This window comes from Ovis aries, chromosome 1 (assembly GCF_016772045.2).
Source record: "Ovis aries strain OAR_USU_Benz2616 breed Rambouillet chromosome 1, ARS-UI_Ramb_v3.0, whole genome shotgun sequence".
Lineage (NCBI taxonomy): Eukaryota > Metazoa > Chordata > Mammalia > Artiodactyla > Bovidae > Ovis > Ovis aries.
The window spans coordinates 92,138,839-92,163,302 of record NC_056054.1 but is presented as its reverse complement, the minus strand read 5'-3'; the positions used below and the strand labels follow the sequence as shown (position 1 = coordinate 92,163,302).

Genomic DNA, 24,464 nt, shown 5'->3' with positions numbered 1-24,464 from the left:
ATACAGTGAAGTGGGAAATAGATTTAAGGAACTAGATCTGATAGACAGAGTGCCTGATGAACTATGGATGGAGGTTCATGACATTGTACAGGAGACAGGGATCAAGACCATCCCCATGGAAAAGAAATGCAAAAAAGCAAAATGGCTGTCTGGGGAGGCCTTACAAATAGCTGTGAAAAGAAGAGAAGTGAAAAGCAAAGGAGAAAAGGAAAGATACAAGCATCTGAATGCAGAGTTCCAAAGAATAGCAAGGAGAGATATGAAAGCCTTCCTCAGTGATCAATGCAAAGAAATAGAGGAAAACAACAGAATGGGAAAGACTAGAGACCTCTTCAAGAAAATTAGAGATACCAAGGGAACATTTCAGGCAAAGATGGGCTCGATAAAGGACAGAAATGGCATGGACCTAATAGAAGCAGAAGATATTAAGAATAGGTGGCAAGAGTACACAGAAGAACTGTACAAAAAAGCTCTTCATGATCCAGATAACCACGATGGTGTGATCACTCACCTAGAGCCAGACATCCTGGAATGTGAAGTCAAGTGGGCCTTAGGAAGCATCACTACACACAAAGTTAGTGCAGGTGATGGAATTCCAGTTGAGCTGTCTCAAATCCTGAAAGATGCTAGTGGAAGTGATGGAATGCCAGTTAAACTATTTCAAATCCTAAAAGATGATCCTGTGAAAGTGCTGCACTCAATATGCCAGCAAATTTGGAAAACTCAGCAGTGGCCGCAGGACTGGAAAAGGTCAGTTTTCATTCCAATTCCAAAGAAAGGCAATGCCAAAGAATGCTCAAACTACTGCATAATTGCTCTCATCTCACACACTGGTAAAGTAACGCTCAAAATTCTCCAAGCCAGGCTTCAGCAATATGTGAACCGTCTTGTCCGACTCTTTGCGACCCCATGAATTACAGCACGCCAGGCCTCCCTGTCCATCACCATCTCCCGGAGTTCACTCAGACTCATGTCCATCGAGTCAGTGATGCCATCCAGCCATCTCATCCTCGGTCGTCCCCTTCTCCTCCTGCCCCCAATCCCTCCCAGCATCAGAGTCTTTTCCAATGAGTTAACTCTTCGCATGAGGTGGCCAAAGTACTAGAGGTTCAGCTTTAGCATCATTCCTTCCAAAGAAATCCCAGGGCTGATCTCCTTCAGAATGGACTGGTTGGATCTCCTTGCAGTCCAAGGGACTCTCAAGAGTCTTCTCCAACACCACAGTTCAAAAGCATCAATTTTTCGGCGCTCAGCTTTCTTCATAGTCCAACTCTCACATCCATACATGACTACTGGAAAAACCATAGCCTTGACTAGATGGACCTTTGTTGGTAAAGTAATGTCTCTGCTTTTCAATATGATATCTAGGTTGGTCATAACTTTTCTTCCAAGGAGTAAGCATCTTTTCATTTCATGGCTGCAGTCACCATCTGCAGTGATTTTGGAGCCCCCATAAATAAAGCATCTGAATGCCAACTTTTTCACTCTCCTCTTTCACTTTCATCAAGAGGCTTTTAGTTCCTCTTCACTTTCTGCCATAAGGGTGGTGTCATTTGCATATCTGAGGTGATTGATATTTCTCCTGGCAATCTTGATTCCAGCTTGTGCTTCTTCCAGCCCAGTGTTTCTCATTATGTACTCTGCATAAAAGTTAAACAAGCAGGGTGACAATATACAGCCTTGACATATTCCTTTTCCTATTTGAAACCAGTCTGTTGCTCCATGTCCAGTTCTAACTGTTGCTTCCTGACCTGCATACAGGTTTCTCAAGAGGCAGGTCAGGTGGTCTGGTATTCCCATCTCTTTCAGGATTTTCCACAGTTTATCGTGATCCACACAGTCAAAGGCTTTTTGGCATAGTCAATAAGGTAGAAATAGATGTTTTTCTGGAATTCTCTTGCTTTTTCCATGATCCAGCGGATGTTGGCAATTTGATCTCTGATTCCTCTGCCTTTTCTAAAACCAGCTTGAACATCTGGAAGTTCACGGTTCACGTATTGCTGAAGCCTGGCTTGGAGAATTTTGAGCATTACTTTACTAGCATGTGAGATGAGTGCAATTGTACGATAGTTTGAGCATTGTTTGGCATTGCCTTTCTTTGGGATTCAAATGAAAACGGACCTTTTCCAGCCCTGTGGCCACTGCTGAATTTTCCAAATTTGCTGGCATATTGAGTGCAGCACTTTCACAGCATCATCTTTCAGGATTTGAAATAGCTCCACTGGAATTCCACCACCTCCACTAACTTTGTTCATAGTGATGCTTTCTAAGGCCCACTTGACTTCACATTCCAGGATGTCTGGCTCTAGGTGAGTGATCACACCATCGTGATTATTTTGGTCATGAAGATCTTTTTTGTATAGTTCTGTGTATTCCTGCCACCTCTTCTTAATATCTTCTGTTTCTGTTAGGTCCATATCATTTCTGTCCTTTATCGACCCCATCTTTGCATGAAATGTTCATAAATTTAACTACTGACCCAAAGATAAAAGGGACTGTAACACTGGAAAAGATGATCATAGAAAACAAAATTTTAGTTATCATTGCCCTAGAATCTACTGGCAATACTTTATGCCAGAGTGTTTCCTACCAGTGATCTCTCTCATTTATCCCTCTGTGGCCAGAGTTGTAGAATGGCAGCTGTCCTCTCAAAATCAGGGGTCACTTAGCATCATCTTTTCCTTTCCAAGCCATGAGCTCTCACTCTTTCTCAGACCCAGCCAGAGAAAAGGTTGACCTCTACCTAGGGGCCACATTTTCTCCTTAAGGATGATTGATAGTGGGAACAAGGATTGAATTCAGAAACGATCTTCTGTTTCCCCCCATGCTAAGTATGATATGGACCCTGGCTCCAGAAAATCAATCCATAATAGTTGACAGTATAGTTTCCAAGTCTGACTCATTCAGTCTTAACTAGGACCATGTGTGGTTCACTGACTGTTCTACTCAGACACTGTTGTCAGATGCAGTCCAGTTTCTTTTACACACCTTTCCTCCAGGTAATAGTGAAAAGAATTTCAGACCTTCATGCTCCTGTTGTGGACTGTCCTCCAAAGTTATTATAAGGAAATACTTATAACAAAAACATGCACACTCCTAAAGAAAAATAATAATTATATTATGTTATAGAGAAGCATAAGACTGGAAATATCAAGAAAACTTTTAACTGTAGGCAGTTTTATTAAAATGCAATATATGTGCAAAAGATACACATAATTCATTCAAACCCTAGTGTTAAGTGATATACAGTATATGGATCTGAATACCTTTCTAAAGTATTAAGTTTTCTGAATCTCAGAAAACATCATGTCCCAAGGTTTTGAATAAGGAATTATGAACTTGTATAATCAAAAGCTGATTTAGGGAAAGTGGTCAAATCTGAAAAGAAAATTTTGTGCTCGCTAGGTAACACTAAAGCTCTCTGATGCATACGGCATTGTTTAAAGGAAATCTAGGGTTACTAGGTGACTCAGAAGGTAAAAGAATCTGCCTGCAAGTCAGGAGACCCAGGTTCAATCCCTGGGCCGGGAAGATCCCCTGGAGAAGGATCTTCTACCCACTCCAGTATTCTTGAGTGGAGAATTCCCTGGACAGAGCAGACTGGCAGGATATATAGTTCATGGGGTCACAAAGAGTCAGACACAACAGAGCAACTAATACTTTCACACTTTCACAGAGGAAATCTAACACGTGGTAATTGTGAGGCTTATATAACTGAATCACTATAAAGTCCTTAGAATACTGACAGGTGCAGAGTAAGCACTTAATAAACATCGGTGTTACTGTCAATACTGATAGCAATTATGATATAACTCTTTCTACAGACCAGGTGTTAGAGATGGTTACGATGCTACGCTGTGTTACTAAGTCACTTCAGTAGTGTCCGACTCTGTGGGACCCCATGTTCCACCAAGCTCCTCTATCCATGGGATTTTCCAGGCAAGAATACTGGAATGGGTTGCCATGCCCTCCTCCAGGGCATCTTCTCGATCCAGGGATCCATACTGTGTCTCTAAAGTCTCCTGCATTGGCAGGCAGGCTGTTTACCACTAGCGCCACCTGGGAAGCCCTATAGAAGCAAAAGGCAAGAATATCTTCCAAACTTAGGTTTCCCAGGTCAGGAAAACGTGGGGAAGGACAAGATCTAGACAGAGCAGAGAAGGGCAATAGGAAAAACCTTCCACAGGATAGAATAATAAGAGGCAGAATTCAAAAGTGTTGATTAAGTACTTTGGTGGCTTTTGAATAGACCTAAAAAGTCTTCTTCCAGATTTCATTAAAAACAGATCGTATGAGTGTAGCAAAAAGAGAATTATAGAATTCCCCTAGATTGTCTCTCCTATGGGCCACTGACTGTTGTGCATACTTGGCACCTCACCTTTGCATAAGGTAAATGTCCTGTAAGGCTGTGGTTCAGATGGTGAGGGAAAGTGTAGGAGAGCACTAATTGCATGGAATTGTGGTTTTAGTAAAAGAATATATTAAAATATTGTTTGCAAATTCTGCAACGGTGGGTTAAGTGGGCCAGCCGTATTATCTACAGGAGGTGTGGTAGGCAGATTTTCTTCCAGAACATACTGAGAATACGAAGGTAAAAAGTCAGTTCTCCTCTCCAACTCCCTTCTCTGACCTCTCACTACTGTCGTGGCACTCTTGCCCTTTCACTGGGTTCCTAATTCTGTTACTACCTTCAACTATTTATAAGAGTTTGAACGCTTTCTCCCATTAGAATATAAACTCCCTAAGATCAAGACTTTGCGTCATTCTCTGCTGTATTTCCAGACACTAAACAGTGCCTGAAACGAGACTTTTCAAAAATATTTACAGTAATAAAGTAATCAATGAAAAAGAACAAAGCTCAACACACAAGCTTGACAAGGTAAACATAAATCAATACAATAGCACAACTAATTGCTGTTCTGGTTATATTTATTTTCATTTAATAATTGAGCTAAAATAGAAAAAGATAAGTAAGCAGACAATGACTCTACGTCACACCCATTAAAATGGCTATTGAAGAAAACAGAAAATAACAAGTGTATGCAAAGATGTGAAGAAATTGAAACCCTTATGTACTGTTGGTAAAATGATGCAGCCACTGTGAAAAACAGTTTGGTCATTCCTCAAAAATTTTAAAATAGAATTAACTCATGTCCCAGTGATTCCACTTCTGGATATACACTCAGAAGAATTTAAAGGAGGGATTCAAACAGATATTTATACATGTGTTCATAACAGCATTATTTACAACAGCAAAAAGATGAAGGCTACCCAAGGGTCCATCAATAGCTGTCATTGTTGAGTCATGTCCACGGGTTGTAGCCCACTATGGGATTCTCCAGGCAAGAACAGTGGAGTGGGTTGCCAGTTCCTCCTCCATGGGATCTTCCTGACCCAGGAATAGAACATGAAGTCTCCTGCAATGGCAGGCAGATTCTTTACCACTGAGACACCACGGAAGCCTGTACATATGCACACACACATATATGAATATTAGTCAGTCTTAACAAGAAAGGAATTTCTGCTTGCATGGATGAACCTTGAGGACATTATGCCAAGTGAAATAAGCCATTCACAAAAATGACAATTATGATTTCTATGATTCCACTTGTATGAGGTATCTAATGTAGTTAAATTCGTAGAGACAGAAAGTAGAGGAGGGGTTGCCAAGGGCTGGGAGGAAGGCAGAATAAGGAGTTGAAGTCTAATGCTGTTGTGTTTAGTTGCTAAGTAGCTTTCCACTCTTTGCAACCCCACAGACTGCAGCACACCAGGCTTTCCAGTCCTTCACCATCTCCCAGAGTTTGCTCAAATTCATGTTCATTGAATCAGTGAAGCTATCCAACCATGTTATCCTCTGTCACCCCCTTCTCCTCCCACCCTCAACCTTTCTGAGCATCAGAGTCTTTTTCAGTGAATCGGTTCTTAGCATCAGGTGGCCAAAGCACTTGAGCTTGAGCTTCATCATCAGTCATTCCAATGAATAGTCAGGGCTGATTTCCTTTAGGATTGACTGATTTGATCTTGCAGTCCAAGAGACTCTCAAGTCTTCAGTTTTGCAAAATGAAAAGAATTCTGCAGATGAATGATAGTAATGACTGCACAACAACTTAAACGTACTTAATACTATTGGTTAAGATGATAAATTTAAAGCGTGTTTACCACATTAGAGGAAAAAAAATTTTTAACGGTGATAAGAATAATCCACATCAATCAAAACCAGTAGGAACAGGAGAAACTCAAGACTAGCCCAGGCTTAACACAACTTGACCACCAGGCAGTGGAAACAGGAAACCAAAGGCGTGGCAAGGGCAGTCCTCTGGGGCCCTTGCACAGGGCGAGGATGCGAGGAAGCCACAGGTTAAAGACGGTCACCAGCCACGGAGGCTGCCACTGCGCAAGCGCATATCGCAGCTACCGCCGAGGCTCCTTTAAACGTACCCGGAAGTGACGTCTGTAACGCTGAGACTTGCTCAGGGACGCGCTGAGTCCTTGGCACCGGTGAGCGGTGTTCTGACTGCGGTCCTGGGGTCGCTATGAGCTGCACCATCGAGAAGATTCTGACAGACGCTAAGACTCTACTGGAGAGGCTGAGGGAGCACGATGCGGCCGCCGAGTCACTGGTGGATCAGTCAGCGGCTCTGCACCGGCGGGTAGCCGCTATGCGGGAGGCGGGGACAGCGCTTCCGGACCAGGTCAGGCAGAGGGTATGGGCCCGTGCCCTCGGGTTCTGGGCACTTGAGGGGCGGAGGATGAGGTAAAGTGGAAACTCGGCTTGGAGTTTTTTCCTGGGCCCAGAGGGTGGCTGTGAGACCTTTACTGTGGGGTCGGGGCTGCCAGTGCTGTCCTGGAGTTCTGCCTCCTACCTCTTCAGTTGCATCTGCGGCTGTTCTGTTTACAGCGCGATTAGTTTGTCTCTTGTTTGTCCAGTATCAAGAGGACGCATCCGATATAAAGGACATGTCCAAATACAAACCTCACATTCTGCTGTCCCAAGAGAATACACAGATTAGAGACTTGCAGCAGGAAAACAGAGGTTAGTCAGGCCTTTTTGTGTGTAATGATTTTCTCATATCCAGTAATATTTCAAAAGTTCTTGCAAAAATGGCAAGTCACAAAAGTGCACATGCTGTGGTGGTGATTTAGTCGCTAAGTCGTGTCCGACTCTTGCGACCCCATGGACTGTAGCCTGCCAGGCTCCTCTATCCATGGGATTCTCCAGGCAAGAATAATGGAGTGGGCAATCCACTCTAGCACCCTTGCCTGGAAAATCCCATGGACAGAGGAGCCTGATAGGTTACAGTCCATGGGATCGCAAAGAGTCGGACACAACTGAGCGACTTCACTTTTCACTTTGCCATAGCCTGTGATGACCCAGTAGCAGTAAAGTTTATTACATTACTCTTTTAAAGGTCATCTGACTGATTTTGTATTTAAACACAGCTTATCCAACAGGTGCTTAGTAGAGTTGAATTATTATTGCATGGCTTGTTAGGTGTCTGGAGATGGAGGGTTGCATAACGGAAGAGTTAATATCCTCAAGGGTTTAAGATTTAATGTTTAAATATTGAAATAAACATTAAAGCTAAGATTGAAGGGATTTTTATGTTCTTATGCAAGGTGGAAGAGCTTAATTTAATCCTCAGGTGTATATTCTTGGGCTTGGTGAATATATTGTTAATGATAGTAGTATGAATAGTTATTTGTATATAAATTTATAGAAGGCTTTCACATATATCATGCAATGCATATATGTATTCTCATATGTTCATTTTGAAGTAGACAAGCCAGGTTTTTATTATTACAAGGCAGATAAGAAATAGGCTCAGAGAGGTTACATGATTTAAGAGTAGTAATCTAGTAATTCACAGAATTGAACTTAAACTCATGTCTTCTGATGCCACATCCCATGTTGATTCTACCAGATTTTGCTGCTGCTGCCTGGAAAGATATTTTTTGCATAGACCATGGCTGTTGAGTTTTGTGGACTTAAACACCAATTTACATCTTTGGGTTCATAGTATTTCACGCATGTCATAAAATCCAGCTGTTTGAGTTTGGCTTTAGGAGGTATCTCAGACATCACTGCCAAGTTATTTTGTTTTTTGATAGAGCTATGGGTTTCCTTGGAGGAACACCAGGATGCTTTGGAACTCATCATGAGCAAATACCGAAAACAGATGTTACAATTAATGGTTGCTAAAAAAGCAGCGGATGCTGAACCAGTCCTGAAAGCTCACCAGTCTCACTCTGCAGTAAGAAACTTTGATGGATAAATTCTAAATGAATTGAAATCTTGACATTGTTTTAGATCATGTGCTTGCTTTTGAAGTAAACTTGTTTTCCTTTCATGTTTACCACATTTGCTGTAGGTTTTAGTATAGCTTTGTAAAGATATGAGTAGAAAAAAGGGGGTAAAGGGCCTTTTATCTGAGTAAGACTCAAGTTCATCCCTCCACCAAGATCTCTCTTCAAGATGTTAATGAACACTACGTTTTTCCACTGAACAATGTCAGTTAGCGTTAAAGTGAAAATGAAAGTCACTCAGTCATGTCTGATTCTTTGGGACCCCATGGACTATACAGTTCATGGAATTCTCTAGGCCAGAATACTGGAGTGGGTAATCTTTCCCTTTTCCAGGGGATCTTCCCAATCTAGGGATTGAACCCAGGTCTCCTGGATTGCAGGCAGATTCTTTACCAGCTGAGCCACAAGGGAAGCCTGTTAGTGTTAAAGGTAATCAGTAAATACTTGAGTTGTTATTATGGTATGTTTCACTAAACTGTAAGCTCCTTGCTTGTAAGGAGTGTGAATTTCTTTTATCCCTAACATAGTACTTGTCACATAGCAGGGGGGTCAGTAAACATAGCATCATACTATGTTGTTAGGAGAGAGAAGTACGGTTTAAAAAAAAAAAAAGGCATAGTTTCTATACTCTCGTTGCTTATGGTTTATTTTGCGAGATGCAGTAATTGTTCTTAAGTTTGTAGAGTGCTTTAGAGTTGTCTTTGTATGTTTGCATGTACTATATTATTTAATCCTAAATTAATAGATTGACACCTCACTATTTGCTACAGTGGAATTTATGGAAGATAAGTTTCATCTTAGATTCCATCGAAAGCATTTTAATTAGTTTAACTAACTAAGGTCATAGGGAACAGGGATCTTTTAAATATGTGAATAACTTTCATCTGTGGTCCAAAGGAGAAAAACCTGATCCTTGAAGAAGACAGAATTTAGCTTATATGAAAAGCTTGCTAAGCGATATGTACAAAGATAGAATAAGGTACCTTGGAATGTGGCAAGCTTCCTGCCAATAAAAGCATTTAAATTAAACAGCCATTTAGAGATAGCGTCCAACATCTAGTGGATGATTAGGCTAGAGTCAATCTTCTGAAAATGAATTATCTGTGAATATCACAAGATAAGTTTATTATGGCTTTACCTCTGAGGACTTAGATTGTAGTGAAATTACTGTAACCTCTGTATCACAGATTAAATGAATTTTTAACATCATAATACGCATGTTCTCATGAACTTCATATCTGCTTTAAAAAATGACTTTTTCACTCTTTTATTCTGAATATCTTCACAGGAAATTGAGAATCAGATTGACAGAATCTGTGAAATGGGAGAAGTGATGAGGAAAGCAGTTCAAATGGATGATGACCAATTTTGTAAGATTCAGGAAAAACTAGCGCAATTAGAGGTAAGATTATTGCTATTTTAGGTTCACAGTGTCTTAGGGAGTTTTCAGAGTCTGAAAGGTATGACATCATTATATATCACTGCAGTGTATTGATGTTTCCTTTGTGGTCTGATTTAAAATTAAAACATCCTCCATACCCTTTTGAAGAAAGGAAATGTATTCAGAAGCAAACAATGAAAATGCTTATTGGCTAGAAATTGATATATCATACTGAGAGGGTAAAGGGAGTGGAAGGGACAGATTACAGGTGAGCTAAAGTCCCTCATTTGCTGTAAAAAGAACTCAAATAGATACTGTTTAAACTTGATGATCAGGAAATAGCAGTACAAGACATATTATTTAGAATTATGGAAGTAAACACCTAAAGAAATAGATAAAAATATTAAAAGTGGTTGCCTTTGGGAAACAAAACCAAGGGACTGCAGACTATGTTACAGGTCTTTTAGTTTTGATTTTTTTTTTTAATCAATTTTTATTTTAAAGTCTTGACTTTTTTTTAAAGCTGTTTTAAGGTAATGTTTTGATTAAAATGGGAATAATTTACAAAGAAAGGCCTGGAGTGTTATGGGGTCCATACAGTTGTTAAGGAGAAACATTACAATAGATGATTTGAATGTTCATTATTATAAGTTCTGCCTTGGGCCCTTTGAAAATTACCAGAGAGAAAAAGACAGGGTCCCTCCTCAGAGTCTAATGGTAGCATTAAGACTAATAATTTTTTTTGGTATGAAATGGTATGTAAATACGAGGAGAGAGATACAGGGTATGTCTTGGTGAAACCTGAGAATGCTGTGGTTTATCAGAATTTCCTGCAGAGAGAATAAGGATGAAGAGCGCAAACTGCCGTATCTGGAAATCAAGGGGAGTGGCAAAGACCCAGTTAGGATAGGAGTTAGTTAAAATGACAGAATGACCTTATCTATGCCATCCCTAATTTACTTCAGTTATGGAAATAGCCCTAAGGAAATGTGAGACAAGTCTTACTTAATACTTTAAGTGGAAAAAATGTGGGCATCAGATTGAGACCAGCAATACCACATGCAGGTTCTCTGAATATGGGCAGGTTTTTGGGAGCCAGTGTCCTCATCGCAAAGAGAACATGGATGCAGACATCAGTGCCTCCCCTGCATATTGTATGAGATAATATATGTAAGACACCCATGCGGAACCTGGCTATGTGCCCAGTAATTATTTTCCCCCTTTCCTTGCTTTCTCCAAAACTATAGGACATCGAGGAGAGAAGGTTAAGCAGAATGAAAATATTATTAGGGATTTGAAAGATAGAAGAAACACTAGTAAAACTTGTGGGAATCATAAAGATTTTGACAAGCAGTGAATTCCTCTAGTGGAGCGGGACCCTGTTTTTTTCATGTGTAGTCTTAACACGTGGCATGTGGAAATTACTCAGTAAATGTCTTGTAGCTGAATAAATAAGAGTTTTAGGAACTTCTCAGTTCTTTTGTTTCTTTAAAACTTTTAAAAGTAAAATACTTTCTGTTTCAAGCCGCAAACAATGGGTTCTGATATGGTTTGACAGAATACCTGAAATGAACATACACTCTTTTTTTATTTCCCAGCTTGAAAATAAGGAACTTCGAGAATTATTGTCCATCAGCAGTGAGTCTCTTCAGGTCAGGAAGGAAAGCTCAGTGGACACTGCTTCCCAAGCCATCAAATAATTCAACTTCTGAATAATGGAGGTTGTTTATCAAGGAAGGAAGTTACTAACGCTATTCGAGTATTGTGCGTTCAGTGTCTTGCCTCAGACTTGATTTAATGTTGATTAAATGTATCAAGTGGCAGTTTACAATTTGCAGTCGAAAGTGGCTGTCCACAAAATAGTTTTAAGGTGTGTTAGTAAAAATACACACTGAGTTTCACTGTTCGTTTCTGTAAGAGACTAATTCTCCTTTCTGGGACCTTGATTTATATAAACTGTGTTTTCAGTTCATTTTTGTTCTTTCATATCTCTGAAACTTATAGCATTTTGTTATAAGCCAGCAGTTTTATTTTATATCAGATTATAAATTGCAATTCTAAAAAATCTTAAACACAGATTATCTTTTTAAGTCTATTTGGCATAAACCTGGATTTTTTTCCATTTGAGAAAAATAATACAGCTCCACAGAAGTTGATTGGCAGATTCTCTAAATTTGTAATATAGATTCTCTAATTTGTAACATCATTCACCTTTTATGAAGTTTTAAGTCTCTCTGGTGCTAAGAGTTGGCACCTTATGGCCTGGTGTCTTTACTCTTGAGAGAACCTATTGCTAGTCCCCACAAAATATACTTGAAAGTAAGTCAGCTGTTTTTGTCCAGTGATAGTATAATCATCATATTGTTCAAAGAATGTTGAAAAATTTGTCCTGTGTATGTGTATACACATACATGTGCTTAGTTCAGATGCTGAAAATAAATTTTATTTATTTTGTTTGATATTATTAGTCAATTTTTCAGTTTTGTCCTACTTGGAAATCTTCAACTTGGATAGTTTATCCAGTGTGAAGAATATATAATAGGTTTATTCACATCATAGTTAAAGGTACTACATTCTGCAGTTTAATTTATATATAACTTGTAATTAAGAACCATTTGTAATTAAGAACCATCACTTGTTTGGATGTCTTTCATCACTGGTACTAATAGTTGGCTTTTTTTTAAGATCCACTTTTCACAAGGAAGCAAAGTTTTATCACTTAATGAGAGTTTATTTCATTTCTGAAAGCTGTGTTGAGAGTCAAATGCTGAGTGATCAGCTAGGCTCACTTGTCATTTCATTCCCCCATCTCAGTTTACTCATATTTCAAATTTATAAATTACTCATGTCATCCTATCAATTTAGGTTTGCCACCAAATAATTGAAATAATGAATGCTAAATCTGTCAATATTTCTCAGTTACCCTAAGCATTATACTGCATGGGACAGACACATCATTAGAAAGATTTTTGTTAGTGCTTTGAGTGGTGTAAACTTTCTTTTGTAATGCCATAAAGAATTAACACCAATTAAAACAACAGAATTTATCCAAGATATCCTAAAAGCATCTGATCCCAGTAATACTAACAGACTTTGCCTACAGTGGTAGGCTATAACGAATTGGTATATGTCATTTTTTAATTTGTCAAATTTCTATTCAGAGTCTTGCAAACAATTTGAAAAGCATTTCCACCCAAAGTGTGGATGTTCTTATTTAATTTCCTAACAGTATGTAAATTTTTAGTCTGATCATTTATTTGCCTTGAAGTGTATGCCCTAAGTGCCACCGTGTCCCACAGTTCCATTCAGGAGGCAGAAAAATGCCATTTGTTAGCTGTCATGGCCAATTTTTGGTGAAAATGATAAATGACCCATTAAAATATAACATAGTGTCCCTTTATCTGCTCTATGTCCCTTTAGAGATGTTTATAGAGTTCTTTACGTCTCAGATATCAGGATAAATCTAAATGCTAACTTTTCCCTTGGCAAATCAAAAACTTGAAGCTTGAGTCTCAACACCTCTCAAGACCCTATATAATATAGAGCCTAGCTGGTGTTAATACTATGAAAATAGTGTGTAGTTAAAGAGGAGAAAGAATGATCTTGACTTTGGTTTGTGTATGAAAGTTTACTTTGCAGTTGATGAAGGAACTTGACTGGTTTCCAAATTTTAGTACAAACTTACCTTTTCTAATAAAAATCTCATTTTGAGAATAACAGCTAATATAACTCAGTAATGAGTCAAATTATTAGAAAGTGCAAAGGTTTATTTTCACTTATATAGAAAACTGTCAATTAGGGCTTTTCATAAATACTTCCTAATTATCACATTATAATTAGTATAACCAGAAATAGTTATTTCTGAAATGGTGTTAGAGATCTCCTCATAGTTAGAAATCATAAGTTACATGATTACAAGTCAAAATGTAAAATTAAAACAGTTTGGAAGTATCCTGAAAATTAAGTATTATTGATACCTACATTTATTGTGTGTTAGTCATTAGTTATATCTGACTCTTTGTGACCCCATTTACTATAGCCCGCCAAGCTCCTCTGTCTGTGAACTTTTATTAGTATCATATGCATAATTTGATTCAAACATTGAAAGTCTATTTCAGTGTTCCTCAAAATGTGGTTCACTAACCTAAAATAGAAGTTGGGGGATGGAATCTAGGAATTTGTCTTTTAATGATCATCCCAGATAACTTCTAAGGACATGAGTTTGAGAATGTCAAACAAATTGACAAAAAAATTGAGTGTTTCCAAAGAAAAATCTGGTAGAGGGGGCAAATGTGATAAATAAAAGGATGCATTGAGTACAGAAGAGGAGCTATTTACAACTTGAGAATCCTGTAGAGACAAAATAATGCTGAAGAAGCTGAAGTAGAATGGTTCTACGAAGACCTACAAGACCTTCTAGAACTAACACCTGAAAAAGATGTCCTTTCCATTATAGGGGACTGGAATGCAAAAGTAGGAAGTCAAGAAATACCTGGAGTAACAGGCAAATTTGGTCTTGGAGTACAGAATGAAGCAGAGCAAAGGCTAATAGAGTTTCGCCAAGAGAACGCACTGGTCATAGCAAATGCCCTCTTCCAGCAAAACAAGAGAAGACTCTACACATGGACATCACCAGATGATCAATACCGAAATCAGCTTGATTATATTCTTTGCACCAAAGATGGAGAAGCTCTCTACAGTCAGCAAAAAAAGACTAGGGGCCAACTGTGGCTCAGACCATGAACTCCTTATTGCCAAATTCAGACTTAAATTGAAGAAAATAGGGAAAACCACTAGACCATTCAGGTATGACCTAAAGCAAATTCCTTATGATTATACAGTGAAAGTGAGAAATCGATTCAAGGGATTAGATCTGATAGAGTGCCTGAAGAAATATGGATGGAGGTTCATGACATTGTACAGAAGGAGGGGATCAAGACCATCCCCAAGAAAAAGCAAGGCAAAATAGTTGTCTTAGGAGGCCTTACAAATAGCTGTGAAAAAAAGAGAAGTGAGAAGCAAAAGAGTAAAGGAAAGATACACCCATTTGAATGCAGAGTCCCAAAGAATAGCAAGGAGAGATAAGAAAGCCTTCCTCAGTGATCAATGCAGAGAAATGGAGGAAAACAATCCAATGGGAAAGACTAGAGATCTCTTCAAGAAAATTAGAGATACCAAGGGAACATTTCAGCAAAATGGGCACAATAAAGGACAGAAATGATATGGACCTAACAGAAGCAGAAGATATTAAGAAGAGATGGCAAGAATACACAGAAGAACTATAGAAAAAAGATCTTCATGACCCAGATAATCCCAATGATATGATTACTTACCTGGAGCCAAACATCCCGGAATGCAAAGTCAAGTGAGCCTTAGGAAGCATCACTACAACAAAGCTGGTGGAGGTGATGGAATTCCAGTGAAGCTGTTTCAAATCCTAAAAGATGATGCTGTGAAATGCTGCACTCAATATGCCAGCAAATTTGGAAAACTCAGCAGTGGCCACAGGACTGGAAAAGGTCCGTTTTCATTCCAATCCCAAAGAAAAGCAATGCCAAAGAATGTTCAAACTACTGCACAAATGCACGCATCTCACACGCTAGCAAAGTAATGGTTAAAATTCTCCAAGCCTGGCTTCAACAGTACATGAACCGTGAACTTTCAGATGTTCAAGCTGGATTTAGAAAAGGCAGAGGAACCAGAGATCAAATTGCCAACATCTGTTGGATCATTGAAAAAGCAAGAAAGTTCCAGAAAAACATCTACTTTGGCTTTATTGACCATGCCAAAGCCTTTGATTGTGTGGATCACAACAAACTGTGGAAAATTCTTCAAAAGATGGAAATACCAGACCACCTGACCTGCCTCTTGAGAAACCTGTATGCAGGTCAGGAAACAACAGTTAGAACTGGACATGGAACAACAGACTGGTTCCAAATAGGGAAGGACTGTATACATCAAGACTGTATATTGTCACCCTGCTTATTTAACTTATATGCAGAGTTAACATGAGAAACGCTGGGCTGGAAGAAGCACAAGCTGGAATCAAGATTGCCGGGAGAAATATCAATAACCTCAGATATGCAGATGACACCACCCTTATGACAGAAAGTGAAGAAGAACTAAAGAGCCTCTTGATGAAAGTGAAAGAGGAGAGTGGAAAAAGTTGGCTTAAAACTCAACATTCAGAAAACTAAGATCATGGCATCTGGTCCCATCACTTCATGGCAAATAGATGGGGAAACAGTGACAGACTATATTTTGGGGGGCTCCAAAATCACTGCAGATGGTGACTGCAGCCATGAAATTAAAAGACGCTTACTCCTTTGAAGGAAAGTTATGACCAACCTAGATATCATATTGAAAAGCAGAGACATTACTTTACCAACAAAGGTCCATCTAGTCAAAGCTATGGTTTTTCCAGTAGTCATATATGGATATGAGAGATGGACTATAAACAAAGCTGAATGCTGAAGAATTGATGCTTTTGAACTGTGGTGCTGGAGAAGACTCTTGAGAGTCCCTTGGACTGCAAGGGGATCAAACCAGTCCATCCTAAAGGAAATCAGTCCTGGGTGTTCATTGGAAGGACTGATACTGAAGCTGAAACTCCAATACTTTGGCCAACTGATGCAAAGAACTGAGTCATTGGAAAATCCTGGATGCTGGGAAAGACGGAGAAGGCAATGGCAACCCACTCCAGTACTCTTGCCTGGAAAATCCCATGGACGGAGGAGCCTGGTAGGCTGAAGTCCATGGGGTCACAAAGAGTCGGACACTTACTGAGGGACTCCACTTTCACTTTTCACTTTCATGCATTGGAGAAGGAAACGGCAACCCACTCCAGTGTTCTTGCCTGAAGAATCCCAGGGATGGTGGAGCCTGGTGGACTGCCTTCTGTGGGGTTGCACAGAGTCGAACACGACTGAAGCGACTTAGCAGCAGCAGTTGGGAAAGATTGAAGGCAGGAGGAGAAGGGGATGACAGAGGATGAGATTGTTGGATGGCATCACTGACTCAATGGACATGAGTTTGAGTAAACTCCAGGAGTTGTTGATGGACAGGGAGGCCTGTCGTGCTGCAGTCCATGGGGTCGCAAAGAGTCCGACACAACTGAGCGACTGAACTTAACTGAGAGACAAAAATAAGTAGGAGAACTAGAAAGCTGGGTCCTTTCTAGTTATTGTAAAATCTCCATTTCCAGTTGTACTTCATTTTATAGATAGGCAGGTACACAAGGAGGTTATTCAAACAGAATCCAAGATTCAAATGCAGACTTGAAACATTCTTAATCATTAAGATTCCTTTAAATGCCAAATACTGTTCAGAATTCAAGTGGTTCTTGATAAGCAAAATCTACTCTTATTAATAGTGCAAAAGAAACACCACAGCCCACATACTAGAAAATATCATGAATTTAATAATTGAAACCTGGAGAAGGAAATAGCAACCCATTGCATTACCCTTGCCTGGAAAATTCCATGGATGGAGGAGCCTGGTGGGCTATAGTCCATGGGGTCGCAAAGAGTCAGACATGACTGAGCAACTTCACTTTCACTTTCAGTAATGAGACCTAATTGTCATCTGTTTTCCAGTGTGTGCATGCAACTGAAAGGAACAGTGTTTAATCAGTGCTTAGCAATACTGACTACATACAGGAAATGGTGTGGTTTTGTCTTTCAAATCTGCCTCATTAGCATGTTTTTCATCTTTCATACTATTTTCATGTTGCAGAAAGGTTGCTGCTGTGCCAGAAGTCATGTCCATGTTTGAAAGCAGGAAAAAAAAAAAAGGAGGGGGGAAATAGCCTATGCCAGCTATACCTATTCTCTTTTATGAGGAAAAGCAAAGCTTTCCCAGAAATACCAGACAGAGTTTCCTTTGTCTTATTTGCCTGACCTGTTAAATTGTTAACTTCTAACAGCAAAGGAGGCTGGGTACATAGCTGCCCCAGATAAAATCAGTATTCTGTTAGGAAAGAATATTAGACAGCAGCTAACGACAGTCTTTACACTGAATAGTTTTTAACCATTGTGTTGAATGGCCAAGGAATGGGCTGCAGAAGATACCTGTCATCTCTCTTCTGGCTGCCCATTATCCTAACTCGCACTATAGTTAGGGAACCTATCACCTAATGAGGCAGCACCTTACTCCCTCTTGACAAATTTTAAAGTGTCAGATACTTGTTTTCCCAGCCTCTTTGCAGCCAGGGAAGACAGCTCTGCCTTAAAAGTTCGTGATAGAAAGAGGGAGAGCTATGCAGAATTGTTTGAGTAAAGGCAGTGATAAACATCACCGGCTTCTACATCCAGCTCCACAGAAAGCAACAAAAAAATAGCTGCACTGACAACACTCAGTATCCAGTGTCAGCAAAGTCCATGGTGTAAGCTTCAGTGTCTCTGCCCAACAGTGGAGATGATGGGGTCTTCACTGAAGCTATTATCTGAAGTGATTATAGAGGTTGTATAGTCTCTAAATATTATTTTTAGGGTATCCAGAGATCCTGAGGATTACGTATTACCTTTTACTAATGTCACTGTTAAAATTAACCTGAATTGACTATAATTAAGTATGGAACCCTAACTGATAAATAAGCATAGTTTAAAAAGCAACCTTTTGAATATAAATTTTGTGCACTTTATACATAATTTTACACTTAATGTTTTAATGTAATTTTTTACTTACAAAAGGATGTGACATGCATATAAATTACCAAGCATAATAATTAATCTCCTAGTTTAGGAAACAGAGCATTACCCATTTGTCACATTTATTTATTTGAGCTCCTCTTCTGTCTCTATCCCTCTGCTCCCTCTTTTTAATAGTTTTGTCACATGTAGAAAGACCTGAAACATGTATCTCACCCTGAGGTGACATTTTTAGTTTTGTTCCTTTTTAAGCTTTATGAAAGTGATATCAAACTGCATAGTAGCCTATGGGGATTTTTTTTTTTTCACTCTTGATTATGTTTCTAAGATTCATTGTGTTGTATATAGTTGTCATTCATTTTCATTGATGTATAAGATTTAATCATGTGACTACAGTATATTTTGAAGGGATACATACAGATAAAATAATAAAATTGTACATTTTTTAAAAAATCCTTGATACTGTCTCCTACTTTATAATTCTCCCTCCATATACCTTACTGATGTTATACACATTTCACTATAAGCAAATGTATTTCATATTCTGTAATTATTTCACTTGAAGTTGTCACATGTCAACTTTCAAGGTGAATTAAGGAGTATTATTCACTAACATGCATAGTGGAAAACAGATGATGCTTTTTTTCTGTCGCTCTTCAAGAATGCTAAAGAGGAGGTGGAACCTTCAGAGCTTTGATGAACTACAGTTCACATTTTGTCTAGCCTCCTAGAAATATGTTTTTTTATGTTACTGATCCTAAGATTTATTTATATTTCATACTTTAATGTCTCTGAAATTGGGATATGTCTTATACATGTAGGGGTTGTGGTCTAGTTGATTCTAAGCATAAGGAAAATTGATTTGCATTTCTGGCGGCATGACTGGACAAAGGCAAGCACTTGATAGTTCAGTCAACAGACTAAGAGCTATTTGGAAAAGGAGTGGAGGGTTAGCTGTTTTCTGTGAACTTTTCATTAACACTTGTAAAATCAAGAGTGCATAAGAATTTAGGAGTATGGTTGTCTTATTTTTCTGTTGCTATATAACAAATCACCACAAGTTTAGCAGTTTAAAGCAACAGCTATTTATTATCCTACAGTTCTGTAAGTCAGAAGTCCACACAGGGCTCAACTGGGTTTTCTCAGAATCTCACCAGATTGAAATCAAGGTATCATCCAAGGCTAGCATCTCATCTAAGGTTCTGGTCCCTCTCCCATACTTAAATGGTTGTTGGCAAAATTCATTTCCTTGCAGGTGTAGAACTCAGAGGCCTTCAAGGCCAACAGAAGATCATCTCTGACTTTCATTGTCTTCCAATTCTAGACCCCCTTATAAGACCTCACATTATTAAGCCCACATAGAATAAGCTCCCTCTTGATTAACCCAACTGATGAGATACCTTAATTACATCTACAATGATCCCTTTTGCCATTAAGGAGATATAAGTGATATCCTCTAACATCTACAAACTCAGACCATGCTCAAGAGGAAGGAATTATAGAAGGCAAATGTACCAAATGATGGGAATCTTGGTGGCCATCTTAAAATGCTGCCTACCACAGTGGCTTTTGGAAGCTTGGAATAAAATTGTGGAGACAACAACTGGTGGCTTAGCAATAAAGAACCCGCCTGCCAGTGCAGGAGACCGGGATTCAATCCCTGCAGTAGAGGAGAAAATGGCAACCCACTCCAGTATTCTTGCCAGGAACATCCCGTGGACAGAGGAGCCTGGCAGTCCATAAGGCTGCAAAGAGTCGGACAGGACTGAGCACACGTTACATACTCAGCATTAAGACAACAATGAAATGCTACATTACCAGTATTCTTGGTGGCCCCAGAATAATAATGTGTAGAAAAACCTGCACATCTATGAGACCAAAAAAAAAAAAAAGATTTATTAGCAAGATCCACCAATGCATGCTAAAATGAGTGAACTAAAGTTCAATCAGAAAAAGGATATTTGCATAGTCTGTATCAGTTTCCCAGAGTTGCCATAACAAATAACCACAAACTGGATGGCTTCAAACAACAGAAACCTATTCTTTCACAGTTCTGAGGCTGGAAGTCTGAAATCAGGGTGTTGGCAGGTCAGTTCCTTCTGGGGGCTCTGAGGAAGAATGTGTCCCATGCCCCTTTTCTAACTTCTGGTAACTCCTGGCATTCCTTGACTTCTAGATGCTTCTTTGCAATCTCTGCCTCCAAGCTTATATGTCTCTGTGTCCAAATTTCTTTCTTCTAAGGATGCTAGTTATTGGATTAGGGTTTACCCTAGTTCTGATTTCATTTTAACTTGACTATTTGCAAAGATACTATTCCAAATAAGGCTACATTCTGAATTCTGGGTACACATGTATGTTAAGAGGACACTATTCAATCAAGCATGGTCTCAGAGTATCTCCCCCACAATATTTTTTTATTATAAAGGGAAAAACAGTAATTTTACCATGAAAAATGCAGGCAGACAACATTCTGACCAATTGGTTAGGTAAACATCACTAATAATACTTTCAACATCATATAAGCCCTGTGTAGAACTAAAAAGCCTCTTGATGAAAGAGGAGAGTGAAAAAGTTGGCTTAAAGCTCAACATTCAGAAAACTAAGATCATGGCATCTGGTCCCATCACTTCATGGGAAATAGATGGGGGAAACAGTGGAAACTGTCGGATTTTTATTTTTGGAGGGCTCCAAAATCACTGCAGATGGTGACTGCAACCATGAAATTAAAAGACGCTTACTCCTTGGAAGGAAAGTTATGACCAACCTAGACAGCATGAGCTTCCCTGGTGGCTCTGATGGTAAAGTATCTGCCTGCAATACAGGAGACCCCTGGGTTGGGAAGATCTCTTGGAGAAGGAAATGGCAACCCACTCCAGTATTCCTGCCTAGAGAATCCCAGGGACGGAGGAGCCTGGTAGGCTACAGTCCATGGGGTCGCAAAGAGTCGGACATGACTGAGCAACTTCATTTTTTTTCATTCATTTAGACAGCATATTCAAAAGCAGAGACATTACTTTGCCAACAAAAGTCCGTCTAGTCAAGGCTATGGTTTTTCCAGTGGTCATGTATGGATGTGAGAGTTGGACTGTGAAGAAAGCTGAGCGCCGAAGAATTGATGCTTTTGAACTGTGGTGTTGGAGAAGACTCTTGAGAGTCCCTTGGACTGCAAGGAGATCCAACCAGTCCATTCGAAAGGAGATCAGCCCTGAGTGTTTTTTGAAAGGAATGATGCTAAAGCTGAAACTCCAATACTTTGGCCACCTCATGCGAAGAGTTGACTCATTGGAAAAGACTCTGATGCTGGGAGGGATTGAGGGCAGGAGGAGAAGGGGATGACAGAAGATGAAATGGCTGGATGGTATTACCGACTTGATGGACGTGAGTTTGAGTGAACTCTGAGAGTTAGTGAGGGACAGGGAGGCCTGGCGTGCTGCAATTCATAGGGTCGCAAAGGGTCAGACATGACTGAGCAACTGAACTGAACTGAGGATGCAATGAGAAGCATACATGACCTCTGTAACATTCTTTCAAGTGATGCATAATATCTAAGCAAAGGAAACATCAGACAAAACCAAATTGAGGGAAGTTTTCAAAATAACTGACCAACATTGTTTCAAAACATAGTTCATGAAAGAAGGAAAAACTGAGGAAATGCCACAGAATGGAGGTAACTATAGTATCAAGTGTAGGGTGGGATCCTGCATTTGATTCTGGGAGAGAAAATGGATGTTAAAGAAACTGCTGCTGCTGCTGCTGCTAAGTCGCTTTGTGTCTGACTCTGTGCGACCCCATAGACGGCAGCCCACCAGGCTCCCCCGTCCCTGGGTTTCTCCAGGCAAGAACACTGGAGTGGGTTGCCATTTCCTTCTCCAATGCATGAAAGTGAAAAGTGAAAATAAAGTCGCTCAGTAGTGTCCGAGTCTTTGCGACCCCATGGACTGAAGCCTACTAGGCTTCTCCTTCCACGCGATTTTCCAGGCAAGAGTACTGGTGAAACCCAAATTAATTTTGTAGTTAGTATTATTGTGTCAAGGTTAATTTCTTACGTTTCTAGAAAGCTTATTATGCCAGTGATCGAAAAACAAAATTTGAATGAGGCTTGAAACTTCTAATCCAATTCTGTGAATATAAAGAATAATATTGTTTAAAAAAAAACAGGAAATTAACATGTGATACAGTATTAAAGTACAGATTATATTCAAACCTCATAAAATTTTATGCTAGTGTCTGTTTTCATACCTTATTCAAGACTCCACATTGTATTTAATTGCATTGAGCAGCTTTAGCTGCATGTAACAAATTCTGTTAAATTCTCTTTTCACTTTTAATCTATTACAAATACTTTTCTAATTTTCCTTGTTATGGCTTCTTAGATATACCCCTCCTTTAAAAGTGGGCATTAATGTCCAAATATAAGGGATTTTTTAAAGTATCTTTGATATTAATGCCTCATTTAAGTGCTTTCTTCTCTGCAATCACCCACTGTTTTTTCAGTCTTCTAATTTTCAGTGAGGCTTTCAATGGCTAAATCAAAGATCTCTCTTGGTAAATGTCTCACTGCACTTGAAAATATGTAGGTTATTTTCAAATATCTTTTGATACTAATCTCAAACATAAGTCCACAGTAATAAGAGAACAGACTCTGTAAGATTTCAATATCTTTAGACCAGGAAATTTCTGCACCTGGTCTTATGTCTCTGGATATATTCCAGTGTCTCCTAGTTTATAGTCTATAAACTAGGGAACTTGAATAGAATTTTAATCCTACTGTTGTGTGAAAATTTTGCAGATCTTAATTATTTCGAATTGGTTCTTAATGCTTCTCAGGTCTACTATATTCTTGTACTTCTCTGTACATTCATTCAATTAATTCTGAGAGTTTCATATGGAAACTCCCACAAAAAATCTTCATATATCTACTTAAAACAAGCAGCTATAATATATAGTGGAACTATGTGTAGCTTTTTTCTGTATTTTCCAAGGCTCCTGTAAATGTTACCATATTTTCATAATTTAAAAAATAAAAAAGAAAGATAATTTCTTACTTTTCAAAACTGCTATGGCGAGGTAAGATTAACATAATAGAAAACTGGGTGAAAGGTTTATGGGAAATTTCTGTGCTATATTTCTAACTATATTGTGAGCCCAAAATTATCTCAGAACAAATATGCATTCACCTCATTACTAATGAGCCTGAGCATAATTTCAAATGTTTATCTGCCTATAAAAAGATTTTTAAAATATAGACATTTGAGTTTTTCCTCCATTTTCCTCTGCTTTTTTTCTTATCATTTGATATGTATTAATTTACTATATATTCATGATAACATTGTCAGTTTAATATGTACCAAATATATATTTTCCTAGTCTGCTGGTTTTTTATTTCTTTATGTTTTCTCAGTGTATGGCATTTTAAAAATATGTTAAATTTTATTACTAAAAAGAAGGAGATTCAGAAGAGCTGGACTCTGTAAAGCAATTTTAGGAATGCCTTAATTTATTTACTTTGCTTATTTATTTTTTTACTTTATATACACACAAGTGTGACACATGATTAAAAAAAGAAACTAGGTCTAAATAACTTTTTTGGTAAATTAATTTATTTAATTGGAAGCTGATTATTTTACATCTAAATAAATTTAAAAGAGCTATTTTAATAAATACAAAATTCTAAGTAATAAAACTATTATGTCATAGTGAACTGCCTTTTTTTTTGGCTGTGCTAGCATGGCTTGTGGAGTCATAGTTCCCCAAGCAGAGACAGAGCCCATGCCCCTTGCAGTGGATGCACAGAGTCCTAAACACTGGACTTCCAAGGAGTCTCTATGTCAGAGTGAAAAGAGCAACACTTTCTCTTGCTGGTACATAATAACGATGTACCACATAATCGATACTGTCTTTTCTTCACTTGCTAAGTTGTGTCCCAACTCCTTGTAACCCAATGAGCACACTAGGCTTCCCTGTCCTTCACTATCTCCCCAAGTTTGCTCAAACTCACATCCATTGAGTCAGTGATGCCATCCAACCGTCTCATCTTCTGTCGCCCCTTTCTCCTTTTGCCCTCAATCCTTCGCAGCAACAGGGTCTTTTCTAAAGAGTTGGTTCTTTGCATCAGGTGGCCAAAGTAT

General features: G+C 38.9%; 1 protein-coding gene across 1 annotated transcript; it reads left to right on the top strand.

Annotated features, from left to right (window-relative positions):
• Nucleotides 1–6,456: 6,456 nt before the first annotated feature.
• SIKE1 (suppressor of IKBKE 1) lies at nt 6,457–18,789 on the top strand. The gene is made up of 5 exons (XM_004002365.5): nt 6,457–6,695; nt 6,931–7,036; nt 8,113–8,255; nt 9,596–9,709; nt 11,287–18,789. The coding sequence occupies exons 1-5, from the start codon at nt 6,537–6,539 to the stop codon at nt 11,386–11,388; spliced, it is 624 nt and encodes a 207-aa protein (XP_004002414.2). The 5' UTR covers nt 6,457–6,536; the 3' UTR covers nt 11,389–18,789.
• Nucleotides 18,790–24,464: the final 5,675 nt, after the last annotated feature.

Coding starts and splice junctions, on each gene's coding strand:
- SIKE1 (XM_004002365.5), top strand. CDS start 6,537: ATGAGCTGCACCATCGAGAAGATTCTGACAGACGCTAAGACTCTACTG. Junction 6,696..6,930: donor GGACAGCGCTTCCGGACCAG/GTCAGGCAGAGG, acceptor TTGTTTGTCCAG/TATCAAGAGGACGCATCCGA. Junction 8,256..9,595: donor CTCACCAGTCTCACTCTGCA/GTAAGAAACTTT, acceptor ATATCTTCACAG/GAAATTGAGAATCAGATTGA.